Raw genomic sequence first — 24,420 nt, 5'->3', positions numbered from 1 at the left:
GAATGCACTGCCGGGTGATGTTGTGATGCTGATTCAGTTAATGACTATAAGAGGGACTTGGATGATTTTTTGGACAGACATAATATCAAAGGCTATTGTGATACTAAGCTCTATAGTTAGTATAGATATGGGTACATAGAATTTTAATTAAAAGTAGGGAGGGGTGTGTGTATGGATGCTGGGTTTTCATTTGGAGGGGTTGAACTTGATGGACTTTGTCTTTTTTCAACCCAATTTAACTATGTAACTATGTAACTACCCCAGAATGATGACTTCTTCTGTCATTTGCAGGTTTCCAAGCAACTCCCCTGAGTTACTACGGAATATGTATTCTATTTTCATCTTTGTTTGCCATGTCAGCTTCTTATTAGTGTTCTTATGGTATAAGGTTGGCGTGGGTGAAACTTTATTAGAAGGATGCAGGCTGATTACTGAAGATGTGATTGGTTATTCTCTGGCTGGAGATATTACATTAGGGGGACTCTTTTCAGTTCACATGAATGCAACTTACCCTTTGATTAACTTTAGGGAAAGGCCTCAGCCTATTCAGTGCAACAGGTAAGATTTCTTTTTTACATTTTGTACTTGAACGCATTTAGTTACATCACAAATAATTGATATACTGGACTCATAGGGGACTATTTATTAAAACAATCAGTTTAGTGCATTTTTAGAGTTTTTTTTTTACCATGATCACAAATGTCTCCCCATTTATTAAAAATCCCAATACAGGCATGGAACCTGTTAACCGGAATGCTCAGGACCCAGGGTATGTTTAGGTAGCTGAGAATGAGTATGGTCTAACAATTTTTTATTAACAGCCTCATGTAGCCATTACACTTCAGCAGGAACTGAACTCTAACACTTAAAGCAGTACAGAAAGTACTTTGTATGCACTGCATGATTCTTGTAAACAGTGACACCTACAGGTCATTTGTACAAACACCACATGTGTATTCCAGATAAGGAATAGTTCTGTAATTTGGATCTTACAGAGCATTTGTTTTAAGATGGGGTCAGTGACCCCCATTTGAAAACTGGAAAGAGAAGAAGGCAAATAATGTAAAAACTACAAAAAAATAAATAATAAAGACCAATTGAAAAATTGCTTAGAATGGGCCATTCTATAACCTACAAAAAATGAACATAAAGGCGACCCACCCCATTAAAACACATTACAGTTGCAAGACGAACAAACCTAGTTGCCTTGAGGCCTGCAAATAAATCCATCTTAAATTGGTTTTTGATATAATTCATCTCTAACACAGTACAAATGTCCACATCTTTCTTTTGAAGGATTTCATCATAGATCATTCCATATCCATCTTAAAGGAGAAGGAAAGATACGGAGGCTTTTTAATTGCCAATAGATTATCTGCAATAGTGCAAGCTAGAATGCTATATTTATTCTGTAGAATGTTTTACCATACCTGAGTAAAAAGCTCTAGAAACTCTCTGTTTGTTTAGGATAGGAGCTGCAGTATTAATGTGGTGTGACATCACTTCCTGCCTGAGTCTCTCCCTGCTCTGGGCTCAGATTACAGTAGAGAAGGGAGGGGTGGGGGGAGAGGATCAAACTGAGCATGCTCTTGCCCAGGGCAATGAGGTTTAAGCTGAAGGCAGGAAGTCTGATACTGAAGCCCATGAGTACACAATAGAAGGAAAGAAATGTACTGTTTCTTTTGACAGGGGACTTAGAGCAACATTACTTTGGGGGTTTACTGGTATATTTAGATGGACCTTTCTGATAAGGCTTACTTTCCTTCTCCTTTAATGTATATTGAGAGACCATTCTCAGTTAAGCTTCAGGCACCACCAAGCATCCATTAAATTTTATTTTTAGCGGAAATGTACTATGTTCTTCTCTTGACTTCTCTTCCTTGTACCATTCTCATATATTTTTCTTGTTCTGTTTCTCTGTATTAAAGAATTGAATCTAATATTACAGTGAAAACAAGATCTCTGTTAATTGTTTCATTGGTGAAACCTTCAGCAATTTCGAGTTCCTTGAATGATATTTAGATTTTTCCTTTTTAATTAGATTCCTTCTCAGATATTATCGCTTCTTCCTTGCGATGGTATACACTATAATGGAGATTAATGCGTCTGATGATCTTCTGCCCAATATAACACTGGGCTTCAGACTCTATGATTCTTGTTACAATGAGGTTCGATCATTAATGGGAGCTGAATGGATTTTGTCAGGGAAGGAAAATGTAGTTCCCAATTTTAACTGCAACAAAGATATCATGCCGTTGGCTATTCTTGGTGATTTGCCCACTAAGGCTTCGTTACCTATAGCCAGGATCTTAGGATTGACTCGATATCCACAGGTACATCACCAGCTGCCTATATATATATATATATATATATATATATATATATATATATATATATATATATATATATATATATATATACATATATATATATATATACATATATATATATACTGTATATATACAAACATAATCACAAATGATACTAATGTGCTTTTCACTGTTGCTGTACAGTTAGTTACAGAGATAAGATACAGGTATTAGTGTGTACATTCTACCAGAGCCCTTAACCTTCCAGATACTGTATCTAAATGTATGAGACTCTGGGATCACTAAAATGTCTAACACATTGCCTAGCTGGTTCATCTTGACAAAAATATGGAGATTAAGGAAAGTCTAAAATGTGGGGCATAGGAAGAGAAACTGAGAGGCCTTGTAGATGGTAACCCTACCAGAAATGCCAGTATTACTTTAATAAATGGCATTAAGATTATTGCTGGAAATAGTTCATTATGATTATCCTAACCTTTGGCTGGAAATAGACATTCCACTCCATTCCTTCTCCTCCAGAACAGGGGGGAAGGCAATATAGACATGAATAATGAAATGGAGGAGAGCAGACCCACAGAAGACCATCACTGTATACTACCTACTCCTGATTTCCAGGGTGACTCCATGACATGGAAAAACTCCATTACAAGATCAGGGCAGTAGAAGACAGATGTGGACATAATCGCTGTGTCACATGTAAACATCTGAAAGTCTCTGGAGAGTTTAATTCAACTGTGACCAAAACCACATACAAAATTAAACAATATATCAATTGCTGTAGTAAGGGGATTGTCTATTTGATCACCTGTACCAAGTGTGGTAAGCAGTATGTATCAGAACAGTATGTATCAGAACACTGAAGGAACGTATCAGGGAACATATTAATCAAGTTAGTAATACTAAATTAAGCAGCAAAACCAATGTCACTAGGCACTTTCAGGAATGCAATAACAGCAATTTACAGTATTTTTCCATACAAGGAATAGAACAAATTAAGACAGGTATTAGAGGGGGTGATCTCTTGACGAAACTAAAGAAAAGAGAAGTATATTGGATTTTTCACCTACAAACCAGGTTGCCACTAGGCCTTAATTATATCTTTGATGTGACTTGTTATAGTTAACTATGTATGTATCAACATATTTTTTATATTTCTGTATATGCCCTGTAACATGGATTATCTAACACATAGATCATTGTATTTGTACAAAGCCAGTAGTCCATTGGATGAAATATGGCAATTGTAACATATGGTTTGATTGGTTTTATTGAGGGGAGGGACTACACGAGTTAGTACTTAAGGAACAGAGAAAGAGAGACTAGTTGGATTCTGCCTATGACTAAGTGCTGGGTAAGCATGAAACGCGTCAGGCGTTAGAGGGTATACTCTGTATGTTTTTTAAATTATTGATGTAATAAAATATTTTTTACTAACTAGCATGCCTTGGAGAAAAGTTTTTTGTATACATAGTAGAAGAAGAAGTGCACTGGTTTCCTAGTTGTGATGTCTGTTTGTCATTCTCTTCCCTGCATGGACATCTGTAAAAGATTGTGATAAGCAGAAGGGCAGCAGAGAGGGAGTGAGACAGAAGGAAAAGACAATGAGGAAATAAATCTACAAATTAGTGATGGGCGAATCTGCTGCGTTACGATTCGCCAAATAATTAGTGAATTTCTGAAAACTGGTTTGCAGCACGATTAGATTTTGACACGTGAAAAAAAAAATTGTTGCACACCGTTTTTGATTTGTGCGTTGTTTTTTGACACACATCTGTTTTTTTTAAAGTGGACCTGTCACCCAGACACAAAAATCTGTATAATAAAAGTCCTTTTCAAACTAAACATAAAATCCAATTTCTATTTTTTATTAAAGCATTCATAGCTGTTGTAAGCTCATTTAAAAATCTCAGATGTCAATCAAATATTGTCTGCCCCACCTCTATGCCATGGGCATAGAGGCGGGGCAGACAATTACTTTCACTTTCCATTCAGCACTTCCTAGATGTCACTGCTCTCCACACATTCCCCCATTCTCTTTACCATTTAATTGTGTAGCCAGTGCATTGGAATGGACATCGAGTCCCCCATTCTGGTGCAAAACAAGATTCTGAGATGATGCAAGGCTTTCCTTAAAAACAGTGTCCACAAAATGGCTGCTGCCTGCTTGCTATAATTATGAATTCCCAGACTGAAGGAAACAAGATTCAAATAATTTATACAGTGTAATTAAAGTTCATTTTGCTTGACTAATGTGATAAAATAGGATTTTGAATAATTTTTTTGGGTGACGGGTCCCCTTTAATGCGCGCAACGGTTTTGAGTCACGTATCAAATTTTTGCTGTGGTTTTGCAAACACATTGGGTGCATATTCAACAATGCTGAAATTTTCCGCCCATCACTACTACAAATCAGTTAGGCAGCTTGCATTGGGGCTCTTTGAAGCTTGGGGCCTAAGGTGATTGCCTCTCTAGCCTTACCTTTGGGCCAGCCCTACTGCACAGTCCTCCAAAACTGGGCCCTCATTCAGAAACCTCAGGATTTCTGGATAAGGAATCTGGATAATTACTGTCTAAGAGGCTACTACAAAAAAATAAAACATTAAAACTAGCACAATAGCATCAAGTATAGGGAAATGTTTGTTTTAAACCAGACTCTACTCTAAACCAATGACTTTCAGCCACTAACATCATTTGGTTTCTTCCACCCTATCTCTTTGTCTTTATATGAATTTCTTTTCACCTGTTAAATTGTTTTTATTAGAATAAAACACAGTCTGATTAGAAATATTATTTATCTGATATAAAGAACAATCCTTATCACTAACATCAGCTGATATCACCAACAGGTTAGCTACGGATCACTTCACCCTTCATTGAGTGATAAAATACAGTTCCCTTCTTTCCTCAGAACCATCCATAATGCTAACTATGAGGTTTTTGCACTTGCTCAGTTGTTGAAGTACTTTAACTGGACCTGGGTGGGTATCATATCCTCAGACAATGACTTGGGAAGATCAGGGGCTCAGCTGCTAACTCGAGAGATTGAAAGGAATGGTGGATGTGTTGCATTTAATGAGATACTTCCTATAGTCAACTTTATGGAGTCCGTTTTCCGTATCATTGATGTTATCCAGAAATCCAGAGCAACAGTGATCATTGTGTACTGCACTGTAGAAAGCTTCATCCCATTCATTGAAGAGGCATCTTTTCGCAATATCACTGACAAAGTATGGCTGGGCACTGCCAGTTGGACCATATCATCTGACTTCCCTAAAAAAGACTTTCTAACTACCTTAAACGGAAGTCTTGGAATAGCTGCTCAAAATGGGGAAATTCCAGGATTTAAGGAGTTTCTTTATAACATTCACCCTTCTGTTTATTTGGATGATCTTTTGGTAAAGACATTTTGGGAGAATGCTTTTCACTGCATTTGGCCAAAAAATAATACCTACAAGAATTCATCTCTGGACCAGCTTAGAGAAGAAACTGTTTGGTGCACAGGAAAGGAGAGAGTGGACAGTATTGATCCTGATGTATTTGATGTATACAACTTCAGATTTACACACAAAGTCTATACTGCTGTTCTCTCAGTAGCACATGCTTTGCACCAGATGAAGAACTGTGTTCCAGGGAAAGGACCATTCAAGGATGGATCATGTGCTGATATTTATAATCATAAACCTTGGCAGGTACAGTATATCTAACAGACACAAGTGCATGAGGCTTTTGATTTGTATTAACTGGTACAGAACTGAGAATATGGAAAAAGTTAATGGATGTTATAGAAACATACCAAAAATTTCGATCAAAATGCTGTAGTATTAGATTTTCAATTAAATGTCATGACTTTGAGAAAATACTTTCTGGAAACATAGTGATTACTCTTATATGAAGAGCTTCATCTAAAGGCCCCAATACATGGCCGATAAAAGCTGCAGACAGAGTCGGCAGTTTATTGGCCCATGTGTGGGGCCCTCCGACGGGCTTTCCCAATCGGTATCTCAGGCAGATGTGGATCGGGCAGGGTAAAAAAGCCTGTCAGATCGTGGCCGCATCTGTTTGTTGATGCGGTCCCTTGATCTGACTGCCTGAAATACCTGCATTGTGATCCGATGGTTGGGCCCTAGGGGCCACTATCTGATCAGTCTGATATTGCCCACCTCAATGTGGGCATATCGGGAGAGATCCGCTCATTTGGCTACATCACCAAACGAGTGGATCTCTACATGTATGGCCACCTTAAGTCTGTCTGACAAAGCTTAGTGTGGGTGGAATCTCCAGCAGTAGGATGACCTATTCACAGAGGTTCTGCAAGGATCACCTTGGAGTTCCTCAACTAGCCAAAACCAATCATCCACTGGTTGTGTGCATTTCTATGAATAAAGAATCCCTCAGAGACTTCTCATATACAAAGAATAATATACTGTTGTGCTATACATTCAACCATGTGTAGCTGCTGTTAAGATTTAGAGTGCTTTTCATAAGTGCCATCACTGAAAGACCATAAGGACCAACCATTCTAAATCTAAGTACATGAGTAATATGCTTATTTTAGCAATATTTCTTTTTGCACACAGCATTTCCAAATCTAATTTTGTAAATTATGGTAATTTCCTTTCTAGCTGCTTTATTACATAAAACATATTAAGTTCAGCAACAAGGCAGGAGATGAAATATATTTTAATGCAAATGGGGATGTTCCTCTCTATGTGGACATCTTGAACTGGCAGATGTTCCCTAATGGAAGCAATCAGTATGTCCACATTGGTGGCTTTGATGCACGTGCTCCAAAAGGCCAAGAACTCACGATACAGCACAACAAGATTTTATGGAATGTCAGACATGACAAAGTAAGTACTGTTGCACATTTCAAGTTATGTGATGTTTTGCACAAAATTATTATAAGGTTTGTCACATTGTGTCATGTAAAATGAAAACATCAAATGAGCTGTAGGCTAATTTCATTAATTGTGTTTTTCCTTGGAGTATTTTTAGAACCCCTCCCCATGCCTACAGTCATTAAAATGAATGAAAGATATCTTTAACACACCCCACCCCTCCGAAACACAGAAACTTGCATTTTTAAACATAAAAAAGGCTATTACAAGTGATTTCAATCCACGACATGCGGGTTTTGGTCGTTTCTCCATTTGCCGAAATGCAAACTTGCCATTAGGCGTGATTTTATTCAAATCATTATGCTATCGGAGCAAGAGTATAAGAATAAAACAAAAGACAGAGAAATAATTTCCTACATTTCACAGGGCCCTGAATGTCAGGGATGCTGGGATTGCAGACCTTAAAGTCTTGGGAAGCATCATTCACTAGAAAATGGGTGGCTGAATACTTGTTTGTTCGTGTTAATAAAAACTTTGGGCAAAATTTTGTTAGCAGACACTACAATCAAAAAGATTTCATTGCAAATCCTTAAAGGGATACTGTCATGGGAAAAAAACATTTTCCCAAAATGAATCAGTTAATAGTGCTGCTCCAGCAGAATTCTGCACTGAAATCCATTTCTCAAAAGAGCAAACAGATTTTTTTATATTCAATTTTGATATCTGACATGGGGCTAGACATATTGTCAATTTCCCAGCTGCCCCAAGTCATAAGATAAGCATCTTTTTCTACAAATACTTAGTCCTGGCTTAAAAAACTCAATTGCAATAAAATCCTATTCAAATGTAAATTTTTTAGAAAACAACTTGAAAATAGCTTGAATATCAAAAATACACTTCCATTGATTTCTCTAGCAGCCTGACAGGTTTTAGTTGGAGAATTTTTCAAAATGATTTTGTTTTTTTGGAAAATTCCTACATACTTAAAAAGAGTTTTCTAATAAAAGTAATTCTTTTCAACACAATATTCTTCAGATCCCTGTCTCAGTCTGCAGTGACCCTTGTCCAAGAGGCCACAGAAGAACCACCATTCAAGGCCAAAAGATCTGCTGTTTTGATTGTCTGCCATGTTCAGAAGGAGAGATGCTCAACCCAAAAGGTTTCCTTTGGGACCAGAGCCAAAAAATTATATCCAGTAATGTGTCTCCTCTTATAAATGCTGCTAAAGTTTTGGTTTTGCCCTTTATTTTATCAAAAAGGTCATCTGGAGATACTACAGCAAACCTAATATATTACATACAAATTGCCTAATGTTATTAATGTCAAAAACAGTAAGGCTGATAAAAATGTATTAGCAGACTGATATACTGTGATGCTGGGAAAATATTCTTTCATAAAGGAGAAAAATAAAAGAGATGTCTACATTGCCCCTATAGAGTATATGTTTTGATACACTATTCTTCTTGTCTCTGTTGGTATTGATTATGTCTGAGCACTCATGAGTGTATCACTTTTTCATACGAACTGAATTTTTGTCATTTTGTTCCAGTTGACAGTGAATTTCTAAAGTGCCCAGAAGACGAATGGCCTGACAGCATGAAAGAAAAATGCCTTCCAAAACCAATTCAGTTCCTTTCTTATGATGAGACGTTGGGTTTTTCTCTTGCCTGTATTTCAGTCTTGTTTTGTCTGCTTACGTTTTCTGTCTTCTGCCTGTTCATAGTTAAACGGAAGACTCCCATAGTAAAAGCAAATAACAGAGAGCTCAGTTACCTACTTCTCATCTCCCTCATGTTTGGCTTCCTGTGTTCCTTGCCATTCATTGGTAGACCCAACCTGAAGACGTGCATGATACGCCAGGTCCTGTTTGCTGTTATTTTTTCATTTTGCATTTCAGTCATCCTAGCAAAGACTGTGACTGTCATACTGATATTTAGTGCCACAAACCCAGACAGTAAGTTGAAAACATTGGTGGGACTGAGAATACCTGTTTATATTGTCCCTGTGTGCACAATGGTTCAGTTAATTCTATGCATTGTTTGGTTGGCCAGGGCAGCTCCATTTGCAGAATTCAATATGGAGGCAGAAATAGGGAAAATAGTGATTGAGTGCAATGAAGGCTCTAGGGTGTTATTTTCATGTGTGCTGGGGTATATGGGTTTGTTGGCAGCTATCAGTCTATTAGTTGCCTTTTTGGCGAGGAAGCTCCCTGACACATTTAATGAGACCAAATTCATTACATTCAGTATGTTGGTATTTGCCAGTGTTTGGGTGACATTTATACCCGCTTACCTCAGTACCAAGGGGAAACAGATGGTGGCAGTAGAAATCTTTGCTATACTATCCTCAAGTGCTGGACTTCTTGTTTGTATTTTTATTCCAAAATGTTATATAATATTATTGCACCCAGAAATGAACACCAAACAGTATATCACTGGAAGGACCACCAGGAACTGAGGGACATGATTATTATTGTATCATAAGTATGGAACTGGGGGATCCATGGGGCTGAACATTTTTTACCTCTGGTTTTGGTTTAAAATGCTGTCATGGCCCAAAGCACATTTGGCATATATAACCATTCATATTTCAAATGATTTCACATGCAAAAGTGGTAAGTTTTTTTTTACATCTGAGGAGGACAAGGGATTATAACATCCATTTTCATTGATATAAAATATAAACTGACATTTTTTAGGAAGCCTAATTCCCTTCCACAACATTTGTGTACAGTTTTCCCCAGTGTACTTTCAATATTTTTTTCTTATTGCTATCCAGGCATGTTATTCTATATCATATGAATTAAATATTATCTTTTATTTTAAATATCTGTTTCTCTATTAATTTCCTACACCTATGAACAATATGATAATTTTTACGCTTTATCCCAAAGCTTGCCCTAGGCTGGATACTTTATTGGAAGGGCATGCCAACAGTATGATTATTAATGTGTTAGACCTTCTTATCTCATTACTTTCTTTGGTGGACTACCATCTGACAATTATTGGCTTTAGAGCTAAAATTTATTCTTGCGCTTTTTCATTTCCAAAGTGTCAAGAAGAGCAACTTACTCAATTGAGTTACTGAAGGTGTAGGAGTTTCCTCTTAAGAAAAACTGATACTAACATAAAAGTGATTGCCCAAAGCCCAATTAACAGTCCATTAGCTTTATATCATGTGTCCAACCTATAAAGTAAATATAAATCTAATCTGTATATCAAATGAAAAATATCATCAATAACCATTCACTTGATTCAGCTTCATTATTGGACCCAGAGGTCTACAAACGCCATAAGTTACAGGACAGTTATGCGTCAGCAAACACTAGTATTTCTTATTGCTATTTTTACATGATCTGCTATTAGTATGAATATACATGGTGTTTATTTACATGTGACTAATTGATTGGGTATTTGAGTGATCTGTAATTTCTTAAATATTTCCTGAGATAGAGATTTTTAAGTTTTTTTTGGCTCAAGGCCCTTTCAAGGCTTGTGACTTAGCAGACAAGGGAAAGTTGTGCTCACCACTAATTTTTAAAATCATTAGGCGGGGGTGCAATGAGGCTGTGACCACAAAATACATATAGACAAATACAAGATTCCTCTGCACTCAACCCATTATCAATATATTTAAGACAGAGACATTTTGTGCATACTGCTACTGAAAAATGCCTTACCCTTTAAAAAAAAACAGGGATCGTTTGTCCATATATTGCAATATATTTAAGCTGGCCAACTACGTCAAAGTTATCCCATATCTGGCCAGTGCTACTCTTAATTTTCATCTGATTCATTAAGAATTCTATTGCTTTATTATATATATATATTTTTTTTTTTACAAAGGGACTAAGTTTTACCTGCAACTTACTTGCTGCTTTCAAAGTTAAACTCCCAAACTTGGCTGCCCTTTTATTAGACACCAGTGGGATCACCTGACTATAGCTGGGAAGGGTGGGAGCTACAACATGGAGCTGGTCACTGCTCCTGTATAACTATAACAAACAAGGGAAAGTTGTGCTCACCACTATTTTTTAAAACCATTAGGCGGGGGTGCAATGAGGCTGTGACCACAAAATACATATAGAAAAATACAATAGTCCTCTGCACTCAACCCATTATCAATATATTTAAGACAGAGACATTTTGTGCATACTGCTACTAAAAATGCCTTACCCTTTAAACAAAACAGGGATTGTTTGTCCATATATTGCAATATATTTAAGCTGGCCAACTACGTCAAAGTCATCCCATATCTGGCCAGTCCTACGCTTAATTTTCATCTGATTCATTAAGAATTCTATTGCTTCATTATACATTTTACAAAGCGACTTAGTTTTACCTGCAACTAACTTGCTGCTTTCAAAGTAAAACTCCCAAACTTGGCTGCCCTTTTATTAGACACCAGTGGGATCACCTGACTATAGCTGGGAAGGGTGGGAGCTACAACATGGAGCTGGTCACTGCTCTTGTGACTTAGCAGGCCCCTCTAGTGGTTCAAGTGACCCAAAAAAGTCAAGAAATGGCATGCAACTATTTTAGCCACACCCACTTGCAAGGTCACCCACTTTTAAAGTGTGCACAACTGAAAACTTTCCAATAACATAATAACAGCAGATGAAGGGAAACAAAAGGGGAAGGTGGATTTAAGTAACGATTCGTAAATTTGCTCTCTTATTTTTTACTTTTAGTCAACATAGGCTGCTTTTGATCTGCAAAGATCCAGCTGTGTGTATAGGAGAACACATATTAAATGAAATTGATTCTCCAGTGCCTGCGCCCTTAATTACCTCTTCTTCGTCTACTCAGAAGGTGATTCTCCATCAGCTCTCCACCAAAGTAAACAAAGAATAGATAAATATGGGCACTGGTTAATGATTTTTATTCATTTGCCACACTCCTATATCTGTTAATGCCTCGCCCCACAAACATGTTCCCACACACTCCCCCCCGGGCAGTGTACTCCAGCCATCAGTGTGACAATTATGTGCACAGAAGCTGACCTGGTCCTGGCTTTCAGTACACATGCTCCTGGTTGGCAGCCATCACTGTGGGGGCTTCATACTGGGTCTGTCATGGCTAAAATGGAAGCCCAGCTTTAAACTTGGTATACAGGTGTGGAAGGTGCACATGAGTCTCGAAGGTCTCTAAAAAAATAGCTTTAGTTCACCTTTAACTAAACTAAGAACTGCTTGAGTAAAAGTGGCCACACACGCACAGATATTATTGTACAAAACAAGTTTTGTATGATATTCGGTATATGTCTGGCGGGAGATGAGCAGACCAATATCGACAAATGACATGGATATCGTCATCTCTTATATAAGGCCCGGAATTGACCTTTACCCTATGGCAGAAAAGGAACTCTCTCTCTTTTTGTCAATATTGTCAGTGATAATAAAGAGTGATGTCAGGAATCAAACCCTGGACGATGTGCTGAACTGATCCTGCATTAATCTGCTGTTAGACTAAACCACAGGCCTGTATTGGTACTTCTTCTTTATATAATTGTGTTATTTTCCTTCTTATTCACTACATCTTGTTTTTCACCATTCCATGGCTTCCAGCCATTGTCCATCCATAATGTGTGTATCCTGAGTTACTCTGCACACTGCCTCCAGTCACCTGCCAGTCACCTGCCAGTCACTTACCAGTGGCCTCACCTGAAAGTGATGTCTAAATTCTATGACATTTCACATGGACAAATAATTAAAATGTAAGTTAAATTAGTTCCAGGTACACCTTAATTGTGATCTGGCTGCATGTGAACTTCTCTTCACAACCCCTTCGTCCACTACATAGTAATCCTGATGTACCTCCAGTGATGTCAGAGGTCGATTTCTTGGAAGGCTAGCTTCTTCTTGGGGTTTAAAAGTGTGATTGAATAAGTGCTGTTTCCACATGTCCTGTATCTTGATAAGATCTTCCAGTGCACCTGTTCCTCACCCTACTAAAGGCATTTAGGTTGACAAAGGCAAAGGTAAATTGTGGAAAGGCAACCAAGGCCGGGCCTAGGTCGGCAGGATTTCAGGGCTTGGCATGCTGCACAACCACAGCCACATCGGTTTGAAAATAGGAGATACAATCATTTTTTAAATTTCCCGTGCCCCAATCCCCATTGCTCCAGTCCTGATTATGAAAATTTGCACAAATAAAGGGGAGGGGACAGGGGTGACGAACAGCAGTGGACCTATGTAAATCCGGCCCTGCTTGCTGTTACTTACTCTGCAATTCCTAAACATCACAGAAGAGAAGAGAATCTTCTTTCACTGTCTTCAAAGCTAAACTCAAGGTCTACAACTCTTTCTTCTTCCTTACCATACATTACCCTCTCAGATAATATATTCTATCTCAGAGTTTAGACTGGTTTAGACGATGTAATAACATTCTCTAACAACTGGTTTTTCACTTATTTTAATCTATATAAAGTAAAATTCCTGGAAGATTAAAAATCCTGGACATATTAAATATAGCTTTCACTCAATAATTATTGAGACTTAAATAATAAGGCAGATGAGGAGCAGTTGAAAATATCTGATTTGATTCTGTTTGTAGTTATAACAATGGACTCCACATAAAAGCCCAGCGGGAGACAGAAGGATCGTAATTATTCCTCAGTGCAATGATTTCAGCATTTAAGAAAAAATGATATAAGTATAATGATTTGAGTAATACCTGTGTATGGCATGATCATTTATATGAAATAATTATACCTTACCTCTCACTTCCATAGTCAAATCAACTTGGTTGAATATATAACCTTGGGCACAGATGAGACTCATAATCATGATTGGGATAAGAACATTTACAAAACTGGTCACATCTTGATCTATTAGCCTAAAAGAGTTTCCTTCTTCAATACTATTGATCACTTTATTTGAGCTTTTCTATCAATCACTGATTGTGGAGCAACTAATCTGAAGAGACGGTCTTTATTGAAGTGTAAGTTGCCACCTTTCATAATATCTTCATCTGATTTTTACATTCATTTCGAATATAACTTTATCAAGCCCAACAAAAACTAGACGTCTAAGGGGAATGGCAGAAGTGGGTGATTTCTGAAGAACTAGCTCCAGGTATTTCAGTATCTTGGTGGGGTAGTGCCACGTCACCCAGAATGGCCCTGTGTTACCTGCTATAACAATCCACTGATTATAGCAAAGACTTGTCAGACAATTATAACTTGGGACAGTGGCAGCATGCAGGTGCCAAATTGTCCAAATGCTGAAATACCGGTAAATGAAGTGGGATGTATTTAAATTGGTGACCATATACTCAAGTCAGATATATGTAAGTTCCTTTGTGACCTCGGCACTAGCAGTTTGCATTTTGCTTTTTCTCACCATTCACAGGTTTCTAATAAATCCCCTGCAAACGTATAGAATATGTATTTCTTTTCCATCTTTGCTTGGCATCTCATCTTGCTACTAATGAGATATAAGGTTGGCGTGGGTGAAGCTATATTAGAAGGGTGCAGGCTGTTTACTGAAGATGTGATTGGTTATTCTCTGGCTGGAGATATCACATTAGGGGGCCTCATTCCAGTCCATGTGGAGGCAGATCATCCTGGGATTAACTTTAGGGAAAGACCCCAGATTCCTCAATGTGGAAGGTAAGATTTACTCTTGACATTTTGTACTTGAACACATTTAGTGGAGCATCACAATACAGTTTATTTATTGGGTATATTTATATATATACAGTATATATATATGGAGGAGCACTCACCAAACAAAAACATAGCATGCCTGGCTGCAAGTAAAAAAGTGTACAAAGCAACAAAAAAGTACCGCACTCAATAAGCTCAGTCAAAGTAACGGATTTTAATAAACAAACAAAAGAAATATCAACATTTCAATCGCATTTTTGTGGTCTTCCTCAGGGAAAAAAAATAACTTTTTTTTTACTGTGGAAGATGAAGTTTTGGAATTAGTGATGGGGGAATATGACCCATCTCAATTCGCCAAAAAGTCATAAAACGGCAAAAATTCTCAAAAATGCTCTGAAGTCTGTGGGCGTCAAGTGCTTTGCATCAATAGTTGGAATTTCTTTTGTTTGTTTATTAAAATCTGTTAGTTATTTTAACTGAGCCTTTTGAGTGCAGTTCTTCTTTGTTGACACACACACACACAAACACATATATATATATATATATATATATATATATATATATATATATATATACATACATATATGCATTTTCTATGTAAAGGAGCTATTATCACATTACTTTGCCATGTACAGATGCTAAATAGTGCAAACCCAAAGATTTCAAAACACACACAGGGGCACATTTACTTTGCTCGAGTGAAGAAATAGAATAAAAAATACTTCAAATGTCAATTGATTATTTTGGCTACTTCGACCATGGAATTGGCTACTTCGACCTTCAACTACGACATCGACTTCGAATCGAATGATTCGAACTAAGAAACGTTCGAATATTCGACAATTCGATAGTTGAAGTACTGTCTCTTTAAAAAAACTTCGACCTCCTACTTCGCCACCTAAAACCTACCGAACCTCAATGTATGGGGAAGGCTTTCTAAGGTTTTTTTGGTCGTAGAAAATCGTTTGATCAACTGATTAAAATCCTTCAAATCGTTCAATTCGAAGGATTTAATTGATCAAACAAATCGCGGTAAATCCTTCGACTTCGATATTTGAAGTCGAAGGATTTACCTTCGGCAGTTGAATATCGAGGGTTAATTAACCCTCTATATTCGACCATATGTAAATCTGCCACACAGTGTTAGTTCATATCTACCGATTTATTCTGCAAGCTTTTGAAGCAACATAAAAGGGTCATTTAAAGGAGAACCAAACCCTTAATAAAAAAAACCTACCCCCCTTCCCTACTCCGCTGGACAGAATCTACACCAGGCAGGCCCGGACTGGCAATCTGTGGGTTCTGGCAAATGCCAGAGGGGCTGCTATAAGGTGCCATAGAAAGTCAGTATTAAGTGGGCTGTTTGGGCCTCTGTGTACCTGAAATGGCAAGGCCTAATTTGATCCTCAGTCCGGACCTGACACCAGTAAAGAGTTAGGGGTATTTACCATGGGTCACATCTAGGCTGTGGGGGGGCAGGGAGAGGGGTCTATGTAGGGTAGGGTTCTTTTTTATTAAGGGTTTGGTTCTCATTTAAGGCAACACGTGCAAGTGTGTTTGCGCTGAAATGGGTGTAACCCAGGAGCTATCAACTCTCTTCATGTGTCAGTAGTTCAAACCATGGGTTGCATCGGTAACAAATAGTCATGAGCAAAACTGAAAAAAGTAGCGAAACTATGAAAAACTCACAAAACGCATTGAAATCAACGGGCATCAACATTTTTTTTACAACCGGGCTATTTTTTACATTCAATTATTCTCGCTCCAAATGCATGGGCGTTTTTTCTAATGGCGACATATTTGTTCAAATCCATTAAAGTCAATCTGTGTTTTTTCTCTGCAAATTCTTCTGCAGTTTTGTGACAAAAATGCACATGGCGAAATGCAGACGAATAAACTCACTCATTAGTGATGGGCGAATTTGCGCCGTTTGCTTTGTGAAAAATTTGCGAATTTCCTGCGAAATTCGTGAAACGGCGCCGGCCGTTCTTGTTTTTGATTCGCATTTCGCGAATCTATTCGCCGGCGGCGAATCGTGCAGATTCGCCGGAAATTCGCGCCTGCCGAATAAATTCGCCCATCACTATAGCTCATCACTAATAACATAATTTCCCTATTCTGTACATTTGAAGCAATCAAATGCCACTTGCGGTAGTAAATGAGAACCACTGTTCCACATACGTTAAAGCTTCACTGATATTTTCTTTTACCTGATTTTCATTCTGTTTCCACATCTTCCATCAACTCTATTCATACTCACTTTGCATTCCTCCATATTGATCTCTTTACTTTTTCTGTACAAATTGGTTCTTGTTTTATTGCAAAACCAAGCTCATCTCTGATCATTTTCTTAGTTATCCCTGTATAGAAATGTATTTTGTTCTCAATATCTGTTAGCATACAGGATAACTATGGGTAAAGCCTTAGCTATTTTGTGAACAACAATATTAGTTTCTTAAATGTTATCTTCAGCTCTGACAAAATTTCCTTCTGATTAGATTCCATCTCAGATATTATCGCTTTGTCCTTGCGATGGTGTACACTATAATGGAGATTAATGCATCTGATGATCTTCTGCCCAATATAACACTGGGCTTCAGACACTATGATTCTTGTTACAATGAGGTGCGATCATTAATGGGAGCTGAATGGATTTTGTCAGGAAAGGAAAATACGGTGCTCAATTTTAACTGCAACAAAGATATCATGCCTTTGGCTATTATTGGTGATTTGATCTCTAAGGCCTCAATACCTTTAGCCAGGATCTTGGGATTGTACAGATACCCTCAGGTACATTATCATTGTGTCTGCCAGCTGACTGTATGTGCAATACATAATCAGACATTATATTGATATGCTCCCAATGTTGCCTTTCACTGTTGCGCAGAGAACCGCAGTTAAGTTAGTTATGAAAAGGTTGTATTTAAAATGATGAGATGATTATTCCTTCCTTGAATATTGCACATACAGGTATATGTAGAGCCCTATAAGTTCCAGAATCCTTCAGTATTTCAGTCACTGGTATATATAACAGACAGTGGAACCATTAACAATGTGTGCACAGAGAAAAACATGATCATGTTCTTGTATCCAGCCATCCAATTTGTTAATGAGATCACTGAGCCCTAACCCACAATGAAACAGTCATAAGTAGCTCACGAAATTAAACATGGGGTGCAGGTGCACCTGTCTCAGACCATCCACAATGGGCAACGGAACCAGGAACAAAGGAAAGAAGTCCCAGGTAGTCAGGTGTAAAGTTAAAGTTGAAAATTGAACATCTGTAAGGTATGTAAGGTTATGTATTTTGTGCTTCTAGATCAGGGGTCCCCAAACTTTTTTTACCCATGGGCCACATTCAAATGTAAAAAGAGTTGAGGAGCAACACAAGCTTGAAAAAAGGGATGTTAAATAAGGGCAGTGATTGGCTATTTGGTAGACTCACAGCCTACAGGAGGCTCTACTTGGCAGTACACATGGTTTTTATGCAATTAGAACTTGCCCCAAAGCCTGGATTTAAAAAATAAGCAGCTGCTTTGAGGCCACTGGGAGCAACATAGAAATGGTTCGTAAACAACATGTTGCTTGCGAGCCACTGGATGGGGATGACTGTTCTAGATGATGTTATCTTTTAGAGGGACACGTTTTTAATTTAAAATATTACAGCATTATTCACACACATGAATGTTTTCTTAAGATGATGTTCCATCTGGTATTTTGAATATCAAGGCTTTATTTTATTATTGGAAAGATATTTCTCTAAAATATAAAGAACAAGCATCTTTTTCACTAATATCAAGTATTTTCACTATCCTGCAGGTCAGCTATCGCTCTGTTCACCCATTACTGAGTGATAAAATACAGTTCCCTTCCTTCCTCAGAACGAGCCATAATGCTGATTATGAGGTTTTTGCACTTGCTCAGTTGTTGAAGTACTTTAACTGGACCTGGGTGGGTATCATATACTCAGACAATGACTTGGGAAGATCAGGGGCTCAACTGGTAACTCGAGAGATTGAGAATAATGGTGGATGCATTGCATTTCATGAGATACTTCCTATAGTCAACTTTATGGAATCCATTTTTCATATTCTTGATGTCATCCAGAAATCCAGGGCAACAGTGATCATTGCGTATTGCACTATAGAAAGCTTCATCCCATTAATTGAGGAGGCATCACTTCATAATATTAGTAACAAAGTGTGGCTGGTCACTACCAGTTGGTCCATATCATCTGACTTTACTAGAAAAGAATTTTTAACTACCTTAAATGGAAGTCTTGGGATAGCAACTCAACATGGGGAAATTCCAGGATTTAAGGAATTTCTTTATAGTATTCATCCTTCCATTTCTTTGGATGATCTTTTGGCAAAGACATTTTGGGAAAATGCGTTTCGCTGCAAGTGGGCAGAAAATGAAAATGACAATAATTCATCTTCGACACTGCTTAGAGAAGATATTGTTTGGTGCACAGGAAAGGAGAGAGTGGACAGTATTGATCCCAATATATTTGATGTATACAACTTCAGAGTTACACACAAAGTCTATACTGCAGTCCTCACAGTAGCACATGCTTTGCACCAGATGAAGAACTGTGTTCCAGGGAAAGGACCATTCAAGGATGGATCATGTGCTGATATTTATAATCATCGACCTTGGCAGGTACAGTATTTCTAGCCACTAACAGACATAAGGCTACTGATTACATTTAACAATACTTAACCTTTGTACATTTCTAAAAAGAATAGGAAACAAGCTTAATAAATGTAGTCAAAATGCCACTTATAGAGCCTTTGTAACATTTACAGCTTCAGGTCTTGACTGTAAGATATAATATTAATAGTGATTACTTGTGTTGATTAAGGTTACTGTTAGTGCAATACAACAGGTTTTATACTGGTTTTAATCTTTTACAGAGGGTGGAATCTATTAAAATATATACAGGTTACCTAAACATCAAGGTTAGCAGATCACCTTGGAGTTCCAAAGCCAGTGATCCACTGACCACCAATGGTCATAAAACCCTTAAGGAACTTCTTAAGGGGTTTATTTTTCAAAGGTCAAGTTTGTGAAGTTTTTATACCTTGAAGAAAATTGAATCAGTGTAATTGGGGTGAAAAACTCAAATACTCGAATTGATTGAGTTTTCAAGTGAAAACCACAGAAAGAAACCCGAACATCATAAAGGCTTCAAACATCTTCAAATATCTTCAAATGGTTCAAGGCACCTCTGCTATTGACTTCTAGATGACCTTGACAGGTTTTAGCTGTAATACTTTGGAATTTGAGCTATTTCCAGATTCTGTGTATAAAATAAATCTTGAAACATTCGTGTTTTTACTGAAAACTACAGGCCTGGATTTGTGGCGAGGCCACAAAGGCCCGGGCCTAGGGCGTCAAATTATTATGGGTGGCATGCCACCGGCCGCTTACTGAGGAGCACTGGGGATGCACAGCTCCCCAGTGCTCGGGCGTGTGCTCTCGCAGGGGTGTGCGGGTGGTGGGTGCTAGGACCGTGGACAGCCCTGGAAAACTACCCTCAAAAACTCAAATGTTTCAGGAAATAAACAACACAACCTTTAATAGATAACCCCCTTAATCTTAAACGAACAAACAACAATGGAGGCTCGTTGATGCCTTTTATTTATTTTAGTTTTTCCAAAATATATTTTGTAAATGATGGTAATTTCTCTTTTAGCTTCTTCATTACATAAAAAACATTAAGTTCAGCAACAAGGCAGGAGATGAAATATATTTTGATGTAAATGGGGACGTTCCTCTCTATCTGGACATCTTGAATTGGCAGATGTTCCCTAATGGAAGCAATCAGTATGTCTACATTGGCAGCTTTGATGCACGTGCTCCAAAAGGCCAAGAGCTCAAGATACATGAAAACAAGATTTTATGGAATTCCGGGCACAACCAAGTATTATTAAATATTTTAAAAGATGATATATTGCACGATAAAACCATAATTTATGTCATATAGTGTAATTTGATTTAAGACAAATCTACATTTTGCCCCCAAAAAAGCACTAATAACAGCTTTAGGCTAATGGCCCACATAGTGTTTCTCCTTGGTTTATGTCAACACATGCAACATCCATGACTCCTGTCATTGACACAAATGGAAGACACCTTTCACCACCCCAGAAACACTCAAATGTGAATTTATGGGCCAAAAAGGTCTTTCACGATAAGTTTCCATTCATTTAAAATGGAATCCCATTTTCACCCTGAAAACTATAGGCCTGCTAATTTGACGTTAATGGTAAGAAAGCTTTTTGAATGGTTAATAATGGATAAAATACTTGAATATATTGCAAATCACAATATTATGAGTTTGGGTCAGCATGGTTTTATTAAGTGCCGTCTATGAGGGGGTGAGCAGAAACCTACACTCATGATGGCTGCTGCCACTTTGCAGAGCTTTTTGACTCAAATGGAAAACTGGGCAGTAAACTGGCAAATGAGGTTCAGTGTTGATAAATGCTAAATTATGCACTTTGGTAGATATAACATACAGTATATATGGGCATTATGGCTCAGTTGGAGGGGTTCAACTTGATGGACTTCCACCCAACTTAACTGGAACTATGCCAATGATGTGGGCCCTGGGAATTTCTCCACCAGCTAAAAATATGCCATTAGTACCATATTCAAATATTTACTTATAAATTAAAGGGATTCTGTCATGATTTTTATGATGTAGTTTTTATTTCTAAATGACACTGTTTACACTGCAAATAACAATAACATTGGTGTGTAGGTGGATCTCAGGTCATTTTACCTGGACATGTGCTTTCAGAAAGAGCCGGCACTTTAGGATAGAACTGCTTTCTGGCAGGCTATTGTTTCTGAACTGAATGTGTAGCAGTGGGACCTGGATTTTACTATTGAGCTACCAGGCAGCTGTTATCTTGTGTTAGGGAGCTGCTATCTGGTTACCTTCCCATTGTTCTGTTGTTTGGCTGCTGGGCAGGAAAGGGAGGGGGTGATTTCACTCCAACTTGCAGTACAGCAGTAAAGAGTGACTGAAGTTTATCAGAGCACAAGTCACATGACTGGGGGCAGCTACAAAACTGAAAAAATGTCTAGCCCCATGTCAGATTTCAAAATTAAATATAAAAAAATCTGTTTGCTCTTTTGATAAATGGATTTCAGTGCAGAATTTTGCTGGAGCAGCACTATTAACTGATGTGTTTGAAAAAAAACATTTTCCCATGACATTATTCCTTTAATTAACTCAAATAAACTATTATATTGAAGTTGCAAAGTTTTTGTAGTGTAACACTTCAGTTTAAAAAGAATTCCAATGCCAATGTCTAGCTCTAATTTTAAATATTTTATAAATATTATATATTATATAAAAATATTAATTCCTGACATTTACAGTTGTCATTTCATTGCAGATCTCTAAATTTGAAACTAATGATCTCTAGTTCTAAAAGCAGACTGGTGTCAGTGAAAGTTGACCCATACAGCCTGTCTGGCATTGGAATGGCTCATGTGCCTTACAATTAACATGTACAAAATAAATTCACATAGATGCTAAAAAATGTTGTACCACAATCAATCATTGGCAGATCTTCTTTAATTTATATCCTAGCCCCTTCCTCTATGCACATTTTACATGATCTTATACATACATTTATATATATACAGAAAGTTTGTTCAATAAATGTCAATTGTTTTCAACGCAATATTCTTCAGATCCCTGTCTCAGTCTGCAGTCACCCTTGTCCAAGAGGCCACAGAAGAGCCACCATTCAAGGCCAAAAGATCTGCTGCTTTGATTGTCTGCCATGTTCTGAAGGAGAGATTCTCAACCCAAATGGTTTGTAACATTAAACAATAACATTCTATATGATTCCTTGTACGTCAGGCTAATTGTGCCATTATGCAACACTGTGCAACCCTTAAGCTGAGCATCGTTAGCAAGAGGTCGATGTCAGAGAACCTTTGTGTTCTTTAGTTGCTATTTAATATTATCTGGGAATAGGCATTCTGTTTATATAATAAAACATGTCCTCTTCTATGGAGATACTGCACTAAAGCTAATACACTACATTACAATTATCTAATGTTAATAATGTTAAAAACAGTAGGACCAATGAAAGAATATAACAAAATGTTAATCTGTGACGCCAGAAAAAATATCCCTTGATATGATCAAAATACATTTAAAAAAATGACTACATTGCCCCTATAGAATGTAAGTTGTAGATATTGAAAACACTGTATTCATTGTGTCTCTGTTGGCATTGATTATCAGTTTTTCATATTAACTAAATTATTTCATTTGCCGTGTGTTTCCTGTTGTTCCAGATGACAGTGAATGTGTAAAGTGCCCAGAAGATGAATGGCCTGACGTCATGAAAGAAAAATGCCTTCCAAAACCAATTCAGTTCCTTTCTTATGATGAGACGTTGGGTTTTTCTCTTGCCTGTATTTCAGTCTTGTTTTGTCTGCTTACGTTTTCTGTCTTCTGCCTGTTCATAGTTAAACGGAAGACTCCCATAGTAAAAGCAAATAACAGAGAGCTCAGTTACCTACTTCTCATCTCCCTCATGTTTGGCTTCCTGTGTTCCTTGCCATTCATTGGTAGACCCAACCTGAAGACGTGCATGATACGCCAGGTCCTGTTTGCTGTTATTTTTTCATTTTGCATTTCAGTCATCCTAGCAAAGACTGTCACTGTCATACTGATATTTAGTGCCACAAACCCAGACAGTAAGTTGAAAACATTGGTGGGACTGAGAATACCTGTTTATATTGTCCCTGTGTGCACAATGGTTCAGTTAATTCTATGCATTGTTTGGTTGACCAGGGCAGCTCCATTTGCAGAATTCAATATGGCGGCAGAAATAGGGAAAATAGTGATTGAGTGCAATGAAGGCTCTAGGGTGTTATTTTCATGTGTGCTGGGGTATATGGGTTTGTTGGCAGCTATTAGTCTATTAGTTGCCTTTTTGGCGAGGAAGCTCCCTGACACATTTAATGAGACCAAGTTCATTACATTCAGTATGTTGGTATTTGCCAGTGTTTGGCTGACATTTATACCCGCTTACCTCAGTACCAAGGGGAAACAGATGGTGGCAGTAGAAATCTTTGCTATACTATCCTCAAGTGCTGGACTTCTTGTTTGTATTTTTATTCCAAAATGTTATATAATATTATTGCACCCAGAAATGAACACCAAACAGTATATTACTGGAAGGAACACCAGGAACCGAGGGACATGATTATTATTATATCATAAGTATGGAACTGGGGGATCCATGGGACTGAAATTTTTACTTCTGGTTTTGGTTTAAAATGCTGTCATGTTCCAAAGCACATTTGCAACAAACTCTTATCCTGTGTCCCTCCCGAAGAAGAAACGACTTCCAATGTTTATGGATTACACTATGGTCATGTAACCTTCTATAGATATCAAACTTCTTTAAAAAAATTTTGTCTGTGTCTTTTATTGGATATATTAAAAAGAAAAAAAGGGGGAAAATTTAATTATCTTGTATTTTAAATATTATCTTGTATTTTAAATATCTATTTTTCTGCTCATTTTCTACACCTTTAAACTAAATAACAATGCCTATAATTTATTCCTAAAATCACCCTAGGCTGGATCCTATGGATCATAT

General features: G+C 37.6%; 2 protein-coding genes across 2 annotated transcripts; both read left to right on the top strand.

The window, feature by feature from the left end:
• The first annotated feature begins 2,008 nt into the window (after window positions 1–2,008).
• Window positions 2,009–9,652, top strand: LOC108699073 (extracellular calcium-sensing receptor). Its single transcript, XM_018230935.2, has 5 exons — window positions 2,009–2,333; window positions 5,177–6,019; window positions 6,953–7,180; window positions 8,204–8,327; window positions 8,718–9,652. The coding sequence occupies exons 1-5, from the start codon at window positions 2,076–2,078 to the stop codon at window positions 9,623–9,625; spliced, it is 2,361 nt and encodes a 786-aa protein (XP_018086424.1). The 5' UTR covers window positions 2,009–2,075; the 3' UTR covers window positions 9,626–9,652.
• Window positions 9,653–17,308: 7,656 nt separating this feature from the next.
• Window positions 17,309–24,021, top strand: LOC108699072 (extracellular calcium-sensing receptor). The gene is made up of 5 exons (XM_018230934.2): window positions 17,309–17,566; window positions 18,596–19,438; window positions 20,475–20,702; window positions 22,490–22,613; window positions 23,105–24,021. Exons 1-5 carry the CDS (start codon window positions 17,309–17,311, stop codon window positions 24,019–24,021), a joined length of 2,370 nt encoding a protein of 789 aa, XP_018086423.2.
• The last annotated feature ends 399 nt before the right edge of the window (window positions 24,022–24,420 follow it).

The sequence above is a fragment of the Xenopus laevis genome, chromosome 8L (genome assembly GCF_017654675.1).
Source record: "Xenopus laevis strain J_2021 chromosome 8L, Xenopus_laevis_v10.1, whole genome shotgun sequence".
Taxonomy (NCBI): Eukaryota; Metazoa; Chordata; class Amphibia; order Anura; family Pipidae; genus Xenopus; species Xenopus laevis.
The sequence above is the reverse complement of the archived record's forward strand: the minus strand, read 5'-3'. Positions and strand labels throughout refer to the sequence as shown.

What these genes read in the sequence shown, in the direction of transcription:
- LOC108699073 (XM_018230935.2), top strand. Translation starts at nt 2,076, where the DNA reads ATGGTATACACTATAATGGAGATTAATGCGTCTGATGATCTTCTGCCC. An exon ending in ATAATCATAAACCTTGGCAG is followed by an intron (nt 6,020 to 6,952) that starts GTACAGTATATC and finishes TTTCCTTTCTAG; the next exon opens with CTGCTTTATTACATAAAACA. An exon ending in GGAATGTCAGACATGACAAA is followed by an intron (nt 7,181 to 8,203) that starts GTAAGTACTGTT and finishes AATATTCTTCAG; the next exon opens with ATCCCTGTCTCAGTCTGCAG.
- LOC108699072 (XM_018230934.2), top strand. Translation starts at nt 17,309, where the DNA reads ATGGTGTACACTATAATGGAGATTAATGCATCTGATGATCTTCTGCCC. An exon ending in ATAATCATCGACCTTGGCAG is followed by an intron (nt 19,439 to 20,474) that starts GTACAGTATTTC and finishes TTTCTCTTTTAG; the next exon opens with CTTCTTCATTACATAAAAAA. An exon ending in AGAGATTCTCAACCCAAATG is followed by an intron (nt 22,614 to 23,104) that starts GTTTGTAACATT and finishes CTGTTGTTCCAG; the next exon opens with ATGACAGTGAATGTGTAAAG.